At 46.3% G+C, this 17,693-nt stretch overlaps 1 protein-coding gene across 5 annotated transcripts in view; it reads left to right on the top strand.

Moving 5' to 3' along the window:
• The window catches only part of LOC129698355 (F-box-like/WD repeat-containing protein TBL1XR1), a 202,407-nt gene that overhangs the window by 176,380 nt on the left and 8,334 nt on the right, over positions 1-17,693 (top strand). For all 5 annotated transcript variants that reach the window (XM_055637456.1, XM_055637454.1, XM_055637457.1 and 2 more), the window contains 8 exons: positions 2,456-2,762; positions 4,214-4,346; positions 11,066-11,207; positions 13,041-13,104; positions 13,191-13,288; positions 14,384-14,444; positions 16,253-16,374; positions 17,225-17,299. In XM_055637456.1, coding sequence (XP_055493431.1) covers positions 2,456-2,762; positions 4,214-4,346; positions 11,066-11,207; positions 13,041-13,104; positions 13,191-13,288; positions 14,384-14,444; positions 16,253-16,374; positions 17,225-17,299 — 1,002 coding nt within the window. The remainder of the gene's footprint in view (positions 1-2,455; positions 2,763-4,213; positions 4,347-11,065; positions 11,208-13,040; positions 13,105-13,190; positions 13,289-14,383; positions 14,445-16,252; positions 16,375-17,224; positions 17,300-17,693) is intronic.

A 17,693-nucleotide genomic window follows, 5' to 3' on the forward strand; every position in this document is an offset into this window, starting at 1 on the left:
TCTTGGTTCCTGCTCTCAAGACACCGATCTTGTGCATCATTGTAGAAACTAACATTGTGCTGAATTAATGGGCACTCCCACTCATAATTCTAGCAAGTGGACATGTCAGGAGCATCCATGGGTGGGAGATTGTAGCCTTCACGTGGTCCGCCGTGTTTCAACTAATGTAATCAACCTGGCGTGCACAATCAAACAAGATCAAATAGAACAAGTTGTCCGACAACTTTAGGCTGTGCATGCCATGCGCAAGAAGAAGGAGAAGAAGAAGAAGAAGGAGCATCCATGCTGTACGATCACCTGGACGCGATCATTTTGTTTACAAACTGGATTTGAAAATGTCCTAATCCTAGATTTAGTGTCTGCAGCAAAGTGAAAGCTGGAGTCGATGTCGAGATTCGGAAACTGGTCAGCTGCAGGTTTCTGTGTGTACATAAACCAACTCTTCCTGTTGGTGATACAACTCTTCCACAAGTTCCCTGCTCTGCAGGCTGCTGCAAATCAATGAACTGGTGACAATGTCAAATAGTTACAAACTAGTTTCAGTGTAAAATGACCTGAAGATGTTCTGTGTAGGAAGGAACTGCAGATGCTGGTCTAAACCGAAGATAGACACAAAAAGCTGGAATAAGGCAGCATCTCTGGAGAAAAGGAATGGGTGACGTTTTGGGTCGAGACCCTTCTTCAGATGTTCTGCTTGTGGGGTAAGGTGGGTGAATATGCCACTGTTGTGACAGACTTAATCAGCAAGTGGATGGAGGACTGTGTAGCAGAGACAAAGATACCTGTATTCCTCAACCAGGAATCATGGCTGAATCGCAACATCCACTCCCAGGTGAAACCCAAATCTGCAGCTTTCAAGTCAAACGATCCCAAGCGGTACAAGAAATCTGCCTACGAGCCATTAAGGATGCCAGGAGGGAACTTCCGAACAAGCTGGATTCCCGACATGAATACCAGCATTTTGTGGCAAGGCCTACACGCTATAATCGGTAAATGTGAAGGCGGGCAGTATCACTGGCAAAAATAAGACCCTCCCGATGTACTCAAAGCATTCTATGACAGCTTTGAACAGTAGTTCAGTGGTGGAATGCACCTCCCTGCCAGTCTCAGGTGCGTCTGTGCCAACGGTTACAGTGGCAGATGTAAGATTGGCCTTCCTGAGAATGAATCGGCTGAAAGCAACTGGCCCAGATGGGGTCCCCTGCGTCATCCTCAAAACTTGTGCGGATCAGCTGGCAGAAAGTAGTCACAGACATCTTTGGCCTGTAATGACTCCATTCGGAGGTCCCTACCTGCTTCAAGGAGACCATATCATTCCAGTGACAATGTGAAGTGAGGTAGTATGCCTTGATCACTACCATCCAGTCGCTCTGACATCCACCATCATGAAGTCCTTCATGAGACTGGTGATGGCACATATTAACTTCGGCCTGGCATGTCTCCACTGACTCTCACAAACCTCCACCGATGCAACATAGAAAGCATACTGTTGGGTTGCGTCACAGTTTGGTTTGGGAACAGCTCTGCCCAAGACCGCAAGAAATTGCAGAGATGTGGATGTAACCCAGTCCATCGCACAGGCTAGACTTTCCTTCTATACTTCACACTGCCTCGGACGGAAAAGCAGCCAACAGAATCGCAGTCTGGTGAAGGGTCCCGTCCCAAAACGTGACTGATCCACATTCTCCAGAGATGTTGCCTGACCTGCTGAGTTGCTCCAGCTCCACCAGTCATCTTGCTCTCAGTTGCTGCGTCGAGGCTGAGTGGTCTCTGTAGGCTGTCGGCCACATGATGGGTGGAGACTCGATGTTTTCGGCCCCTGTGAATACAGGTGGGGTTTGTCACTGCCTCGGCTGCAGAGTCAAGTTACAATTGGCCTTCCTGCCGAAATGGGTTGTTTTAAGACACAACATTGTCCTTTTAATCTGATTTTATCGTTTAATCAGGCAGTTGTAGATGGGCTAGCAAATGCATTCAGTTCTGCTTGTGTGACAAGTTCAAAACGCAGATGCTTGCTGGCCTTGCATCTTCCAGAATGAGGTGAAAGGCTTTAGTATCGTGCCGTGTGAAGCTATTTCCAGTCCTCTTGTAATGAACCCCCAACACTCAATTATGAAAGAGCAAATCAGGTTCCCTGATGGCCCAGGAAATTTATCTAATGAGTATTTAAACAGAGATTCTGCTCTGAGCTGCCTGAGCATATCTCAACATTGCCATGAGAGCTCCCTCGTTCAGTGAGGTGGGGTTTCTAGTTCAGTGAGATGGGCCCCAGTTCAGTGAAGGCTCCCTGGTTCAATGAGGCAAATATTGCATATGTAGCGGGGTGACCAAAACTGTACACAATACTACAACTGTGGCCTTACCAACATCGTGTAAAACTGTAACACAACATCCAGACCTGTATGAATTAGGGTTTGTGTGAGGATTGTTTACATTCGCCCTGTTCTCTATGTAGGACGGCACGGTGTTTGACGGGCGGCCGATCGAGTCGCTGTCTCTGATCGACGCTGTGATGCCCGACGTTGTTCAGACCCGACAGCAGGCGTTCAGAGACAAGCTGGCACAGCAGCAGCAACAGCAGCAGCAACAGTTGCAGCATCAGCAGCAGCAGCAGCAGCAACAGCAGCAGCAACAGCAGCAACAGCAGCAACAGCAGCAACAGCAGCAACAAGCAGCAGCTTCCTCGACCCCACAGCAAGCAACACCAAAGAATGGAGAAGCCACTGTCAACGGCGAAGAAAACGGGGCACACACCATCACCAGTAAGTGTTGCATCTGGGTTATTCAGCTAAAGGTTAGAGCACTGAGTTGGTAACTCTAAAGAATTATTTATGTTATTAATTCCAACAATCATGTTCTAATGTAACGAGATGCTTAAAAACTTTGCACCCATATATGAAGAAGTGAAGGTTGTAGAAATGCATGCTCCTTTTATAGCAATTCTACTATTTTTATTTTAGACTAGACCTGTCACACGGGAGTCCTGGTCCCCCAACACAATATTCCACCACTCACCAATAGCCCCCAACTGTGCATGTCGGCGCTTCCTCATTTAAAAAAAATGCAATTGCACTAACATTTTTTCATTCTTTAATGTGATGTAGGTGTCACCGACAAGGCCATCTTTTGTTATCCAAATCTAATCATTAAACTTTCAATTTAGAGAGCAATTAAAAGGCTTTGCAATCACATATGTGCTGGGTAAGGCTGGCAGATTCTTCCCCGAAGGACATTTGCTGCCAAGGACTCAATGTCCTGGGATAGCAACATTGCAGCCAATAATCCCATTATGACGTCATAGCTGCTAGCTGCCAGTGCAGGTTTAAAGAAATCCTTCTCAAAGTTGAATTTTGTAACGCTAAAAATGTTAATAACTTGTAAAATATAACATCACTCTGAACGAAACTTGACACAAACCACCACAGGACAATTGTGAGTAAGATGGTGCAAAAATGTTAGCGCTATCGTGTACCGTTTTGGCGTAGTTCCGGGAGCACATACGCACATATAGATAGATAGAAACAAACAAGATGAGAGTTTTTTAGTAATATATATGTAGGCCTGCCCCCCCCAAACGCAATATTACACCACTCACCCATAGCCCCCATGGGAGGCCTGGTCCCCAACGCAACCCGTTCCCCAAGGGAATATTCCACCCCTCACCCGTTTCCCCAACGGGAGGCCTGGTCCCCCAACGCAACCCGTTCCCACTTTCTAGTGCTGGCAGCCTGGCTGGACTGAGTGTGTCGAGATTGCAACAGTGTAGCAATGTGAAGTCATCATAGCTGGAGACTGAAGACATTTTTCTCAAATATTGACTTTTTAAGTTTAAAAATGTAAAATTTATTGTGAAACATAACATCAACGAGTACGAAACTTTATACGATCGGCCACGGCACAAAAGTAAGGTGGTCAAAAATGTTTGCGCTATTGTGTACCGTTTTGACGTTGTTCCTTAAGCGTTCTCAGATCCCTGTTGTTATTACATGGAAGAGATTTTATCTATTTGTTCGACTAAAGTATGACTAATCGTGTCAGTGGCGCAGCGTGATAGAGCTTCTGCCTCGCAGCACCAGAAACCCGGACAACATTACCTTTCCAGTGACTGAGGAATATTATGATTTTTGGCTTGGCCACTTTTATGACTGTTAAACAAGGTAAGATTTAAAGTAATTGCTTCCAAGTGGCTGACATTTTAAATGTCTTGTTTTAGATAATCACTCTGATGCCATGGAAATCGATGGCGATGTTGAAATCCCTTCCACCAAATCCACAGTCTTAAGGGGGCATGAATCAGAAGTGTTCATCTGTGCCTGGAACCCAGTCAGTGATCTCCTGGCATCAGGGTAAGTCTTGGATTGAAGTCTGAAAAGTGACAATAAGGTCCGCCGGGGTTCACCAGCAGCACAGATTGTATTACTGCCTCATCTCCATCAAATAGCTCGATGTGCACGCTTACAGTCTAAAGCTTTACTGCGCCGGGCTCCCACCAAAGTTCTTTGGACACCCTGTGCGCAGGGAAGAGGGTAGGGCCGAGGATGTCCTGGTTGGGTTGCTCCTGGGCCTGGCCAAGCTGGCCATCCGCGAGTCACGGCGCCAGGCGGAAGAGGGCTCTGCCCGAGGCGGCTGCCTGCCCCTTTTCCGGGGGGTTACGTCCATGCCCGGGTGGTGCTAGAGAGGGACTACGTGCTGTCCACGGGCGCCCTGGGGGATTTCCGGGACCGCTGGGCACCACCTTGAATGCATCCTTGACAAGGATTGTAAGATAGTTGTATCATAGTTTATCGTTTGTCGTGTATTATGGTGGGGGGGTTCTGTTTTGGTTTTTACCGTACTGTATATATTTTAATATTTGAATAAATATTTTTGATTTAGAAAAAGAGACGCAAAGTTCTCAGTAGTGTTGGAGATTTCCCGTCTCCACTTCGAGGCATTACCGTGGGATGTTGCACTTTATTGAGCAGCATTTGATAACATCCTTGAAATACAATACAATATTGTATTGTATTGCGTAGAACACAAAGTCCTAGAGTAACTTAGCAGGTCAGGCAGCATCTCTGGAGGACATGAATAGGTGACGCTTTGGATCAGGACCTTTCTTCAGAGTGGAAGTAGAGTTTCAGGGCCATCCTTGTGGGAGTGGTGCTGATGTCGACTAAATTATCGAAGTTCTAGTTACCTGGATCGGGCAACGCTCTTTGCAGCTGGAGCACAAACTGCACTTTGAAAATGGCGCCAAAACGGCACCTCTTGTATGTGGGCTCAGTAGACTATTTCTGTACACTTTGCTAATCAGAGATGTACTTAGGTATGGCAATACTCCACTAGACTGTATGTAAGGAAATCATTTAATTGTGCATTTGCAGGTGACAATAAAAGCACCATTGACCAATGCAGTAAATGGCAGTCAGAGCCCTCAACAGTTTCCACAATCGAGTGTGTCCCCTTCATGGATGGTTAAAGGGCTGCCAACTCTCACGCATTAAGCGTGAGACTCACGCATTTCATGCAATTCTCACGCTGATCACAGAATTTCTCACGCTCAAAATAAATAAATAAATAGAACGAAGAAAGTCACAAACAGAAAAAAAAACTTTCATGTCAAAAGAGAATACAGATACTGGTATCTGGAGCGAAGTAACGCCCCTGTCCCACTTAGGAGACCTAAACAGCAACCTCTGGTGACCTTGCCCGCCACTCAAGGTTTCCATGAGGTCACCGGAGGTTTTGGTCACTCTCCCTAATGGTCAAAAGTGGTTTCCGCGTGGTCGACTCGAGGCTTCATCTAGGTTGTTGCTATTTTTTCATCGTGATTAAAACCGGCCTCGACTAAAAATAGGTTGCCGTTTTAAAAATCAATCATTTTTCATTCGCAGGTTTAATGGAAGCCGGTTTTCTTCATAGTCAAGGAAGGTTTTTAACATATGCGTGGGAGGCGGTAGGAGGTTGCAGGTCACCTCGACCTTGATTTTTTTTTGGGTGGCGGGCAAGGTCACCAGAGGTTGCTGTTTAGGTCTCCTAAGTGGGACAGGGGCTTAACACACGCTGGATGACCCCAGTGGGTCAAGCTGTGTCTGTGAAAGCAACAGGTCCAAACCGATATTTTGAATGGCGCACCTTATTATAAAGTAGGTGAAAGAATCATGGGGACAGTCGGGGAGAACATGGAATGTGTTGTGGGGCAGACGGAATGTCTGAGAGTCCGAGTGAAGATGTTCCGTCTGTCTGTACGGGTGGACAGGATGAAGGTTGTGACGGAACAGATGGGGAGTGAGGCGAAAGATTCCACAAAGTAAAATAGACAGAGGGACAGACTGACCACACTGGGTGTGAACATATCACCTGGATGTTGGGATCTCCCCTAGTTTACTGTAGAAAGCTGCAATAAAGAGAGCAGAAAGATGTGCCGATCCTTTCATGAGTTTACCGGAAAAAGCTGACAGTGGGGAATTCCATCCCAGATCCAGTGACCAGCTCACAGTGATCAATAATTGCCAATGCAACCCATTTTATCTCACTGCAAAATTCCTACGTTTTGTTAATGTGTATTGGTTGCGAACTGAACGAACTGAACGCTGCACCTCTAAACTAAACAAGAGGGGAACAGGAAATACTCAGATGACAGAATGGAGACAGATAATTATCTAATATCATAAATGGATGATCTTATCAAAGCTCCAATTCTGATGAAGCAAATGCACTGGTGTTGCACCGCACTCTGCATTGGCGTGTAAACTGGTGCACCTGGACATTACTGCAGAATCGCTTCCTGCCTAACATTCATTGCTCAATACAAATAATCAAAGTGTTTCTACTGTCAAGATGGCAGCAATATTTCCAGATGTAGTTCCAAGCACGCATCGCCGTCTGTGTAAAGTCTTCCCGTCAGGTTCCTTGTAAATCTTGCCACTCTCACCATAAAGCTATGATCTCTGGCTTTTCACTCCCCGTCCTGAGTAAAAGACTTTGCGCCGTCACCCTATCTATCCCCCTTATACACTTTTATAAGCACCACTGAGCTTCCTGCATTCCAAGGAATAAAGTCCTCCTCTCTACCTATAGCTCGGCCCATACAAGGAAAGAGTAGCGAAGCCCTACTCCAACTACTGACGGTGATGCCACAATTGAAGAAGCGTGTATACACTGAACCGTCATAGAGTCACACAGAAGAGAAACAAACCAAGCAACTATCTCTGTCTATGCTGTCCTTCACAATTGAAGGACATTCCATTGAGAAATGTAGACCAATCTATATGTGTCCTTGGTCAGTTCACGAATGATGTTAATAGTAGGAACAGACTCAAGGTTTACATGATGCATTTAGCAGTGTACACCTGTATGTGCTAAGCAGGGATGGGGTGGCTATTATCTCAAAACTCCGGGACCGAGGTATCTTCACTCCCTCTACCACTGTTTTTAGCATCAACAGTCCTCGGTCAGTGAGGATAGGTGACACCTCCTCCAGAACCTACAGCTACAGTAAGGAACATTGTTGAGTGGTCAGGCTGTTTCTTCCTGACCCTTCTTTCAAATACAACCCTCCCGTATCGACGAGCCATCAGATGAGAGGTTAGCTTTGCTAATTGGCCCCCAGTAAGGACTACCGTGGATACTTCATTCAGCTGTATTTCACCAAGCATCGCACGTTGTGAGGCGGCAGGAGATTTTTCTGTTTGGTGTCATTTCCAGACTGATTATATTGTATGTATAATTTTGGGACATTTTATGGACATTTCCGCTTAAACCCCATTGAGGTAGAGCGCCAACTGTATATGTCTATCGCATATAGGTATCACCACTATCGCTAGGACTCCTAGCTCGAACAGGGATCACTCTCCCAGCTACCAATACAACTTAGTGGTGAGTAGGAATAGCTTTAAATTCTCACCTGCCAAAGGAATGAAGTGATTAATGCATCTCGCAGGGCAATTTACGGTTGCAACAAAGAACATGCTCAGGTTAAGAGATTCATGGACCTTTTTCATCTTTTTGGGCCACAGTCTTAGAATAAAGGGGAGGCCATTTATGACTGTGGTCAGAAAAAACTGTGACCACGCAGAGCGTTGTGAATTTATGGAATTCCCTGCCACAGAGGGCAGTGGAGACCAAATCACTGGATGGAATTAAGAGAGAGTTAGATAGAGCTCTATGGGCTAGTGGAATCAAGGAATATAGGGAGAAGGCAGGCATGGGTTATTGATTGGGGACAATCAGCCATGATCACAATGAATGGCGGTGCTGGCTCAAAGGGCCGAATGGCCTCCTCCTGCACCTATTTTCTATGTTTCTTGTATGTTTCTAAAATTAAGAACCCAGAGTCCATTCAGACCAAATTTCACAGATTAGAGAAAGTGAAACTTGTATTAAACTGGTCACGTATTAATGATGGAACTTTTGAACATTTAGCTTCAACTTTTGAACATTTAGCTTCAATGATGTTCTGCGTTGACAATTTTGCATCTATATCTTAATTTCATTGAACCATATACTTGGTTGATTATGTGGCATTATTTTCGTCTTGTTTATATAGTCAAAGGGTAAGGTTGAGCCCCCCCCCCCCCCCCCCCCCCCCACTCCCTCCCCCCCATCGGTCGTTCCACTCCCTTGGGCTTGGTTGCTGCGCTCCCTCACAATTTCTCACTCCCAACTCTCAACCAATGTGGGCAGCCCCCCCTACCCACTGTGGTTATGTATCTCTGAGGTTCTCTGGCCTGTCCTCCTCTTTGCAGACATTGGGGGGGTGAGCCTAGGACCTTTTAAATGTTGAATAATCAGTGATTGATAAAATAGTGCAGTGCAAAGTTTTTTGTGTGGTGAAAACAGATCAGTGATTCAGTGTGGAACAGAGATGGCACAAGTTCGCCACCTGGTGGCACAAGCTCGCCACCTGGTGGCACAAGCTCGCCACCTGGTGGCACAGAGCACTCCTGCATTTATACATCACCCTTGGAACAGCGCATTAACACATTAAAGTACAGTGTGATACCCAACCACAGAATGAAATACTGGGGCAGTGGCCAAAAGCTCGCTCGCTTGCTCGAAGAGAATGCTTTTAAGGAGTAAATTAAATGGAGAAAGGATGAGATGAGGTAGGGAATTCCAGAAACCAGCAAGGGATGGTTCAGAATTGAGGATGAACTGAGGGAACACGGACATCTCGGGGAGTGGTGATCTCGACAAGATTAGGGAGAGGCAAGGGCAAGCAGATGTATTGTCCCCACTATAAGAATGGGCATTTTAAAATCCTGCATCCCAGGAGCGAGTTTGAGTCAGTGAGGACTGGGCTGACAGATGGACAGGACTGAGTGTGAGGTACGTGCATGGGTGTGAACGTCACACTCAGAGAGAGTGGACGTTGATGGAAGCTTGCACAAGAGAAGTCAGAACCATGCCAAACCAAGCATGGGCAATGTGTAAGACGGGAGTAGAGTTGGTGACGTGATACATGTAACTAAGGGTCCTCACATCCCAGAGACAATGTTTGATAGACAATGTTATAAGACAGGAGGAGGGTTGGTGATTTGCGACGTAAAAGCCCTGTCCCACGGTACGAGTTCATTCCAAGAGCTCTCCTGAGTTTGCTCTGATTCGAACTTGGAGATTTATGGTAATGGCCACTCGTCGGTACTCGGGGCTCTCGTGGACATTTTTTAACATGTTGAAAAATCTTCACGAGTCTTCCCCTGCTTACCTGCCGTTAGCGAGTCTTCCCGAGTACCTGCCGTTAGCGTTACGAGCAGCTAAGAGACGTCCCCGAGCTCCGACGTACACGCTACGTTCATTCTCCGTGCTTACCACGAGTTTGATTTTTTTTAAACTCGGGAGAGCTCTTGGAATGAACTCGTACTGTGGGACAGGGCTATTACTCGGGGACCTCAGTGATATCCCAAAGATGTGGTTGGAAGCACATCCTGAATTTGAAGAAGAAAGCAAGATTAACAATAGACTGTTGCTGCAGAATCTGCCGTCCCCTGTGTCTTAAACATTACTGGCATTAGAGAATAGCTAAAGAGGAGAATGGAGTAGTGTTTAGTGAAGGGAGTTTGTGGCAAGATAATGGCTTCTGTCCTCCCAATTGTTTCATGTTCAGGACAGACATTGTGGGCCAAAGGGCCTGTTCTTGTGCTGTACTGTCCTCTGCTTCCATACATTTCATGTTCATGACGTACAGGATAAGGGTTTAGCAGAATATCATTTCCCAGACGTTGAAGGCGTTGAGCGTGGTCGAGGTGAGGTGAAGCTGAATGTGGAGATGGCACTTTGCTCTCCAATAATGTTGCCAAGATGGTTGCAAGGCAGGAATTCTGGAAAGGAAGACAGCAGTGATGTCAGCCTGTAACCGGACAGATAAGATGCAGATCAATAAACAGGAGATCGGAGGAACTCAGCAGGTCAGGCAGCATCTGTGGAAAGAACAAGGTACAAAGTGCTGCAGTAACTTGACCAGCATCTATGGAGAACATGGACAGCTGACGCTTGGGGTTGGGAACCTTCTTCAGCCAAAGGGACTGAAGAAGAGTCTCAACTGCAAACGTCATCTATCCATGTTCTCCATAGATGCTGCCTGACCTGCTGAGTTACTCCAGCGCTGTGTTTTTCTGCTCAAGGTTCCAGCATCTGCGGAATTGTGTCTACTCTGTGAAAAGAAGTATTCCTTGTTTGGATTAAAAGGCGTTACAAAAGAAGGTTGTTTGACCCTCTGGGTTTTTTGGGCTGCTTGACCTGCTGAGTGTTTCCAGCGTTTTTTATTTGTACCTTATATAATGTAAGAAGTAGGTAGGCGGGTGTGTGTCGGGGTGAGTGATGCAGTGAAACACTGGAAGAGGATGCCGTGGCCAGCCATGTTGTGTTACACACCAGAGAAAGGATGAGGATGGATGGTTACTGTCTGCACAATATTCACCTCGAGGCATCGTTCCCCGGCCTATTCTCACAAATTGGTGCCTTTAAGATTCATGTCTGATGTCTTGCTCCAGAGTTAGAAGCAGCAACGATTTTTAAAGAAAGGGGGGGGGGAAATGTGAAACTTTGTAAACTCTAAACAAATAAATTGTCATATTTCCAGTTCTGGAGACTCAACTGCACGAATCTGGAACCTGAATGAGAACAGCAACGGTGGACCGACTCAGTTAGTGCTGCGGCACTGTATCCGAGAGGGCGGCCAAGACGTGCCCAGTAACAAGGACGTCACATCACTTGACTGGAATGTAAGCTTCCATGGTTATAAAATCAATTTGTGACCCTCGTGTTACTCATTGTAATTAAAACCTATTAACCATTAACTCAATCTTTCATTTTCAAAAGAATTCCATTCGGAGTCAAAAGTAATGCTCTTAAATAAGTAGCCTTTGTACGTTAATGAGTTACAAACAGTGCATTGTGCCATTTGTATTACAGTGTTAAAAACATTCAATCACAAAGAAATGTCTTGCTTTGGCAAGATTTCTTCAGACATTCTTTGTATGAAGCTGTGTGGAATGCAGCTTTCATGTAAAGCCCTGTAGCGTTCAGATCTAGTGAACAACCACTTCCTAATGCCCTAACTCTTGGCATCTTACTCTCCTAAAGCTCCTTCCCAGTCAGCAGAGCAAACTATCGTTGTTAGCTCAAAAATGTATCGCAGGCATTGAATTTTGAAACGGGCATTCGTTGGTTTAAAAGCAAATGTTTCCTGGTGTTAATAATCTGATTCCAATTACATTGGTTTTCATATCTTTTGGGTCTGTTGTCGATGCTTAAGAGAGAATTCTGTGCTTTACTTTTACTGATGAGGTTTGAAGGGCATTTAGGACAAGCAGAGAAGACAATACCAGCTGCACCGACTGCAAGCTGACTGTGTTGCTGTGCGCTCTCTGCCAGCTTGTGAGTCCTGGTGCATCAACACTACACATTACTGTGTTCAGTTATGTTTTCCTGCTTGGAGTAAAGCTCCTGGCTGCCCCACTCACCAGTCATGTACGTACTCACTACAGCCCACGCCCATACTCTACAGCGGCAACAATGATGTCATCTGGCATGTTTCCAGCACTGAACGCTGCAGCAGAGACACTGACAGCATTATTAGTGTGCTTTCTCAGTGTGGTGTGAGAAAACTTGGCAACAACTTGCAAACAAATGGACCTGAATTTCAAGAGTGTTTAATTACTAATGGAACAAATGGGATTTGGCTGTTTCGGTGGGTTCACGATTAAATGCTGAGCTGAGTGGGGAGATAGCATTCAGTGGCATGGCCAGGGGTGTCACATGACCTGCGCCTTACTACACCCCTCCCCCACTGTGCCGGCTCTCCTGATACACAGGAACTCACTTCCTGCTCCATTGTATCCACACGCTCTAATCCACTCTTCTGATTTTACACCATCACATTCCCAGCTCCATCCAAAGCCTGGCTCCAATTCACAACAATACTAATGATAGAAATAACCTTGGAAAGACTAACATCAAATCCTTCATCTTCAAAAGAAAACCTCGTGCCCTTAATTCCAACCTCTCGCCAGCACGGAAGGAATAGAGAAAGAAGCTAGTGTTGTGTAGCACCTTCCATGACCACTGTGTGTGGCAGACCTGAGATGCCTTCACACGTTAGATCGCCACATTGACCAATTTCCCATTGCCCACTTAACTCCAGTCTCCATCTTCTTTATTGTCTTTCTAACATGTTGAATTCCACGTTATGTAAATCCCAACTAATCCAAACCTGCCCATTCAGCATCCTCTCATGTTGGACTCCCCCTGTTCTCCGTCGTCAAAATGCACAGAAACATACATGGTTTAGACACGTTTGCACTGTATCTTGTTTTGGCAGACCAGTCGGATGTCTCTCTGTCTCTCTGTCTCTAGATCACCCTCCACCTTGCTGTCTCCCTGCTCACTTCACAGTCTACCTCTCAACTTGTCCTCCTGGTTACACCTTCAGTTCCCCTCCCTATTTCCACCATCTAATTTCCATTTTGCACCCATCATGCTGAAGACACTTATCGAGTGCAAGTTGTTAGTCTTTTCAGGAGAGGAGCTGAGATGTTGGTGATTACTTTTTCCAGAGTGATGGAACGCTTCTGGCCACGGGATCATACGATGGATTCGCAAGGATATGGACAAAGGATGGTAGGTTATGACTTACTAGGCACCTATTGGTTCATAAAATGTCCGATCTAATGTTACCAATAACCTGGAATGTTTCTTTGTCTCAGGCAACCTCGCGAGCACCCTGGGACAACACAAAGGGCCCATATTTGCTTTAAAATGGAACAAGAAGGGAAACTACATTCTCAGTGCGGGTGTTGACAAGGTGAGATGCTATAGGAGTGTTTTCAGGAACACAAGGGCTGGTGTTTGCCCCGCATGCCCCACTGTGCAGGCAGCTGGTTTTGTGTGAGAGGACAACCATCATCTCAGCCACTGCTGGTCAACCTGTGACTTGGTCCGAAGATCGACAGTAAGTATTCTCTTCCTCAGCCACATGTAGCGATCGCAGTGCGGACACCGGGGGAGTTCCCCAGCTGATGCAGCTGAGCTGGTCCCTCATGGTGAGGAGGGTGGTACTTGGTACCACCCTTGAAGAATCCAAACAAACCAAGTATCTTGTCATCAAATTGCAGAATGATCTGCGTTGGAATGGTCAGACTCATTATGCAACGGTGAAAGCACCAGGTGTCCTAAACTTTCTGAGGTGCAACTTTCATCATTGTTCAACTTCTGTCAAGGAGCAGCTATACTTCACCCTCGTTAGACCTCATTTGGACCACGCAGTTGCAGCATGGGACCCAGACACAAATAAAAACATTTCTTCCATCGAACGTGTCCAAAGACAGGCAGCTCGATTTGTTACTAACAGCTATGAGAGAGAAGCGAGTGTCACCAAACTTGTGAATTCTTTGGGGTGGAACCCTCTCCAAGACAGACGTGAAGCTCGCCGTTTGATCTGTTTTTACAAAATGTTAAATGATCAGCTCAACGTAGACTACAAGACCTACACCAAACCCAAACCAATTAGGAACAGACGAGGGCATTCGATCAAATTTGTGATCCCAGCTACAAAGACAGATGTGTACAGCAATTCGTTCTTCCCCCGCACAATTAAAGCATGGAATAATCTCCACCCAACTATAGTTACCCAACCAGATGCAACTAAATTTAAAGTAGCTCTTTCTTCCCAATAACCCTTTCTGGCTTAAGCCCTCCCTTCACCACCTCCAGTTTAAATTCCATTTGGAATATTTTGGAGGACCAAGAACCAAGATTCGGGCAGAAACACAAGCGGTGAAATCTCCAACGATTATCTGCAACATCTAAAGGAGGAAGCAGTCAGCAGGCTGGTAGTTGGCAGCTCTCCTTCCTCTAGACAAGAGACCAGTTTGTCATTTTGTTTTTTCTCTCTCTGCAGACGACAATAATTTGGGATGCTCATACAGGCGAAGCTAAGCAACAGTTTCCATTTCATTCAGGTAAAAATGAATAGTTTTATATATAATAACAGTCAGTTAGCGTTACTCAAAATATACAAAGTTGGTGGACCTCAGCGGGCCAAGCACTTTGTGTCTTAGATTGGGCATCTTTGTCTGTACAGACGGGTTGGGCTGAAGGGCTTGTTTTCATGCTGTGTGACTATGTCCGTAACTCAAGTAGCATCTAATTAAACACAAAGTACTAAGACGAACTCGGGCAGCATCTGTGGAGGGAATTGACAGTCCTCTGTCGGCTCTGCTGTGAGATTTCAGCAAGGTCTGCCCACTCTGGGGAAGTTATTCTCCCATGCCCTCTCCAGCACCGCCCTGGGACAGCCCCCAGTAATTGGCATCTGTAACATTTCCCCTCGTATGTAGAGAGTGGATGAGAAAGTGGAAAACATAGAACTACATTCAGGGGCGGCAATCCCTGGGGGGTCAAGGGGGGGGATGTGCCCGTCCCCCCCAGTTTTGAGAGGTGGGGAACGATTCCCCCCCATTCTTTGTAATCCAGATTTTAAAACCCGGTGAATTCTCCGCTTTCCGCGAGACAGTGGGGGTGGGACTGCTGATCGAGGGCGCCGATTGGACGAGAGAGACATCAGTCAGCAGGCAATGTGGGCAGGACATGATGATTTAGCGCGATCATTGAAGGAGATGTCGGTCGGGGGGGGGTGGGACTGAGGATAGAGCGCGGTGATTGGAGGAGGGAGACGTGCCAAAACACTCTCGGCAGCCCTGGACACAGACCTGCACCTCATCCGCAGCCAGGATCGATCCCGGCTCTCCGGCGCTGCAATCGCTGCCGAACCGGCACTGGACCATCCCCGTCCCCACCCGAGTGCCCCCACGCCTGGAGGTTGCCAGAGACGTTAGGAGTCAGACGGGAGATGTACCCCCAGGCCCACAGGCATCGCAGAGAAGTAGCGCTAAACCCAGCTCAACTCGTGACTGTCCCGCCAGGTTAACCTACAGCCCTGCCTGGACTTGCGGGAAATAAGGCCCAGGTTTACAGCCAGCGTGGTGTCCTGTCAGTCCAGGCAGGGCTGTAGGTTCACCCGGCGAGACAAGCACAGTTGAGCTGCATTTAGCGATGGATTGAGCCTCCGAAGCCTGGCGTGTGCGTGTGAGTGTACGTGTGTGCATGCGCGCGTGGCCGCCAAGAAATTGTGTCCCCCCCCTGTCCCCTCCATATTTTGATAGCGATTTCCGTGCCTGACTACGTTTAAAAGACATTTGGACAAGTACATGGAGAGGAAAGGTTTAGAGGGATATGGGCCAAACAGCTGGCACTAGTGTAGATGGGGTATTGTGATCGGCATGGGCGAGTTGGGCTGAAGGATCTGTTTCTATGCTGTATGACTATGATTCTAAAGTGAACGGGTGATCGATGGTTGTTGTGGACTCAGAGCCGGTTTCCTTGCCGTAAATCTAAACTAAACTGGGGGTTAGCACGGTCAGCTAAGCAAGTTTTTGGCATGAAGTAAAGTCAGTGGTAAACTCCTACTTGTCAACTCTGCCCGCTGGACCTCCAAGTTAGAAACACCAGCACTATGAATGCAGCTGCTTTTCAAGGCCTGATGTTGGCAGCAGAGGAGCTGAATATTTTCAAAGCCTGCTCTAAAAAAGCCGTAAAAAAATGCTTTTGTTTTGTACACCAGCTTCTTGCAGCTCCTGGTTTCTTCCTTTAAAACAAAAAACTGTGTTCCCCTTGATCCCCGAGATTGTTTTTGTTCTGTTATTGTTATTGATTTTGGCCGCCTACTTTAGAGCTTGTGGCTAACGGGGGAGTGATTTGTTCTTTGCAGCCCCTGCCTTGGATGTGGATTGGCAAAACAACACTGCATTTGCATCCTGCAGCACGGACATGTGCATTCACGTCTGCAGGCTGGGTTGTGACCGTCCTGTCAAGACATTCCAGGGGCACACCGTGAGTACAGACGCAAAACCCACTGACAATATTCTGTATTATGTACGGAACATGTTATATGTTATAATGTGGAACATGGGACACTGCCCGGACCATCACAGGTACTGACCTCCCCACCATCGAAGGTCCATCACAGGTACTGACCTCCCCACCATCGAAGGGATCTACAGGAGGCGCTGCCTCAAAAAGGCAGCCAGCATCATTAAAGACCCACACTACCCTGGCCACGCTCTCATCTAGCTAGCCATCGGGACGAAGGTACAGGAGCCTGAAAACTGTGACCTCCAGGTTCAAGAACAGCTTCATCCCAGCAACCATCAGGTTCTTGAACACTGCACAACATTAACCTCAGCAACTGTGGACTGTCTATTGAGACTTTTTTGTTGTTGCACTAGTATTGGGGTTATTAATTTATTGTATTTTTGTTTATTATATTGAGTACTGTGTTTACAGGCCTGTTATGCTGCAGCAAGCAGGGATTTTGTTGTTCCATTGGCAGCACATAAGACAATGAAATGCTCTTGACCAAAGAGATGTCATGGTAAAACAATAAAAGTACAGGAAAGCATATTTCCTGAGCAAATTTTGAAAGGAAATAAATAAAAGAATATTGATTGGGGGAAAAAAGAAACAAAAAGCGATCCTAGGAGAACTGAGTTGCAAGGAAAGAGAAAATAGTACAAGAGAAAGAAAATAAAGTTTTGGGTTGCATCCAGCATTTATGAATTAAGCCATGGGTTTTGAAGCTGCAATGTAACAAACTGGTGCCTTCAAAAGCAAGGTAACACATCAGGATTTTTAACATATTTTATCAGCATAGGGGGCTGATGTGCTTCTTTTTACATTTCAGAATGAAGTCAATGCAATTAAGTGGGACCCATCTGGCATGTTACTTGCATCCTGCTCAGATGACATGACACTGAAGGTAGGACAACGTCATTATGGGTCTAATCCCTTGTGAGAATGGAAGTGTGAGCATCAACTGTGTTTCACTTAAAACATACTGGAAGCTTCCAACCATTTCACCCCCAAAAGCCTGAAGCATGGAGTGAGACAGAAAGGCTTTTGTCCATTATCCCATGCTCCTTCTCTTAAAAACACATGCCACCTGAAGTAGAGGCATGCACCTGATCCCCACCAGACTGCATCAGGTTTGATACAAGGACGCTCACCTCTGTCAATGATTGTTGGTCTATCGCATGCAGGTGTGACATCCCGCTCATCACAGCAGTGTGTGTGTGTGTGGAACTTTGTCAAACCCTGTCCCTCATAACTCACTTGAGTGTTCAGTGTTGTTCACTTCTTAAGACTCTAATTGC

The sequence above is a fragment of the Leucoraja erinacea genome, chromosome 6 (genome assembly GCF_028641065.1).
Source record: "Leucoraja erinacea ecotype New England chromosome 6, Leri_hhj_1, whole genome shotgun sequence".
Classification (NCBI taxonomy): Eukaryota; Metazoa; Chordata; class Chondrichthyes; order Rajiformes; family Rajidae; genus Leucoraja; species Leucoraja erinaceus.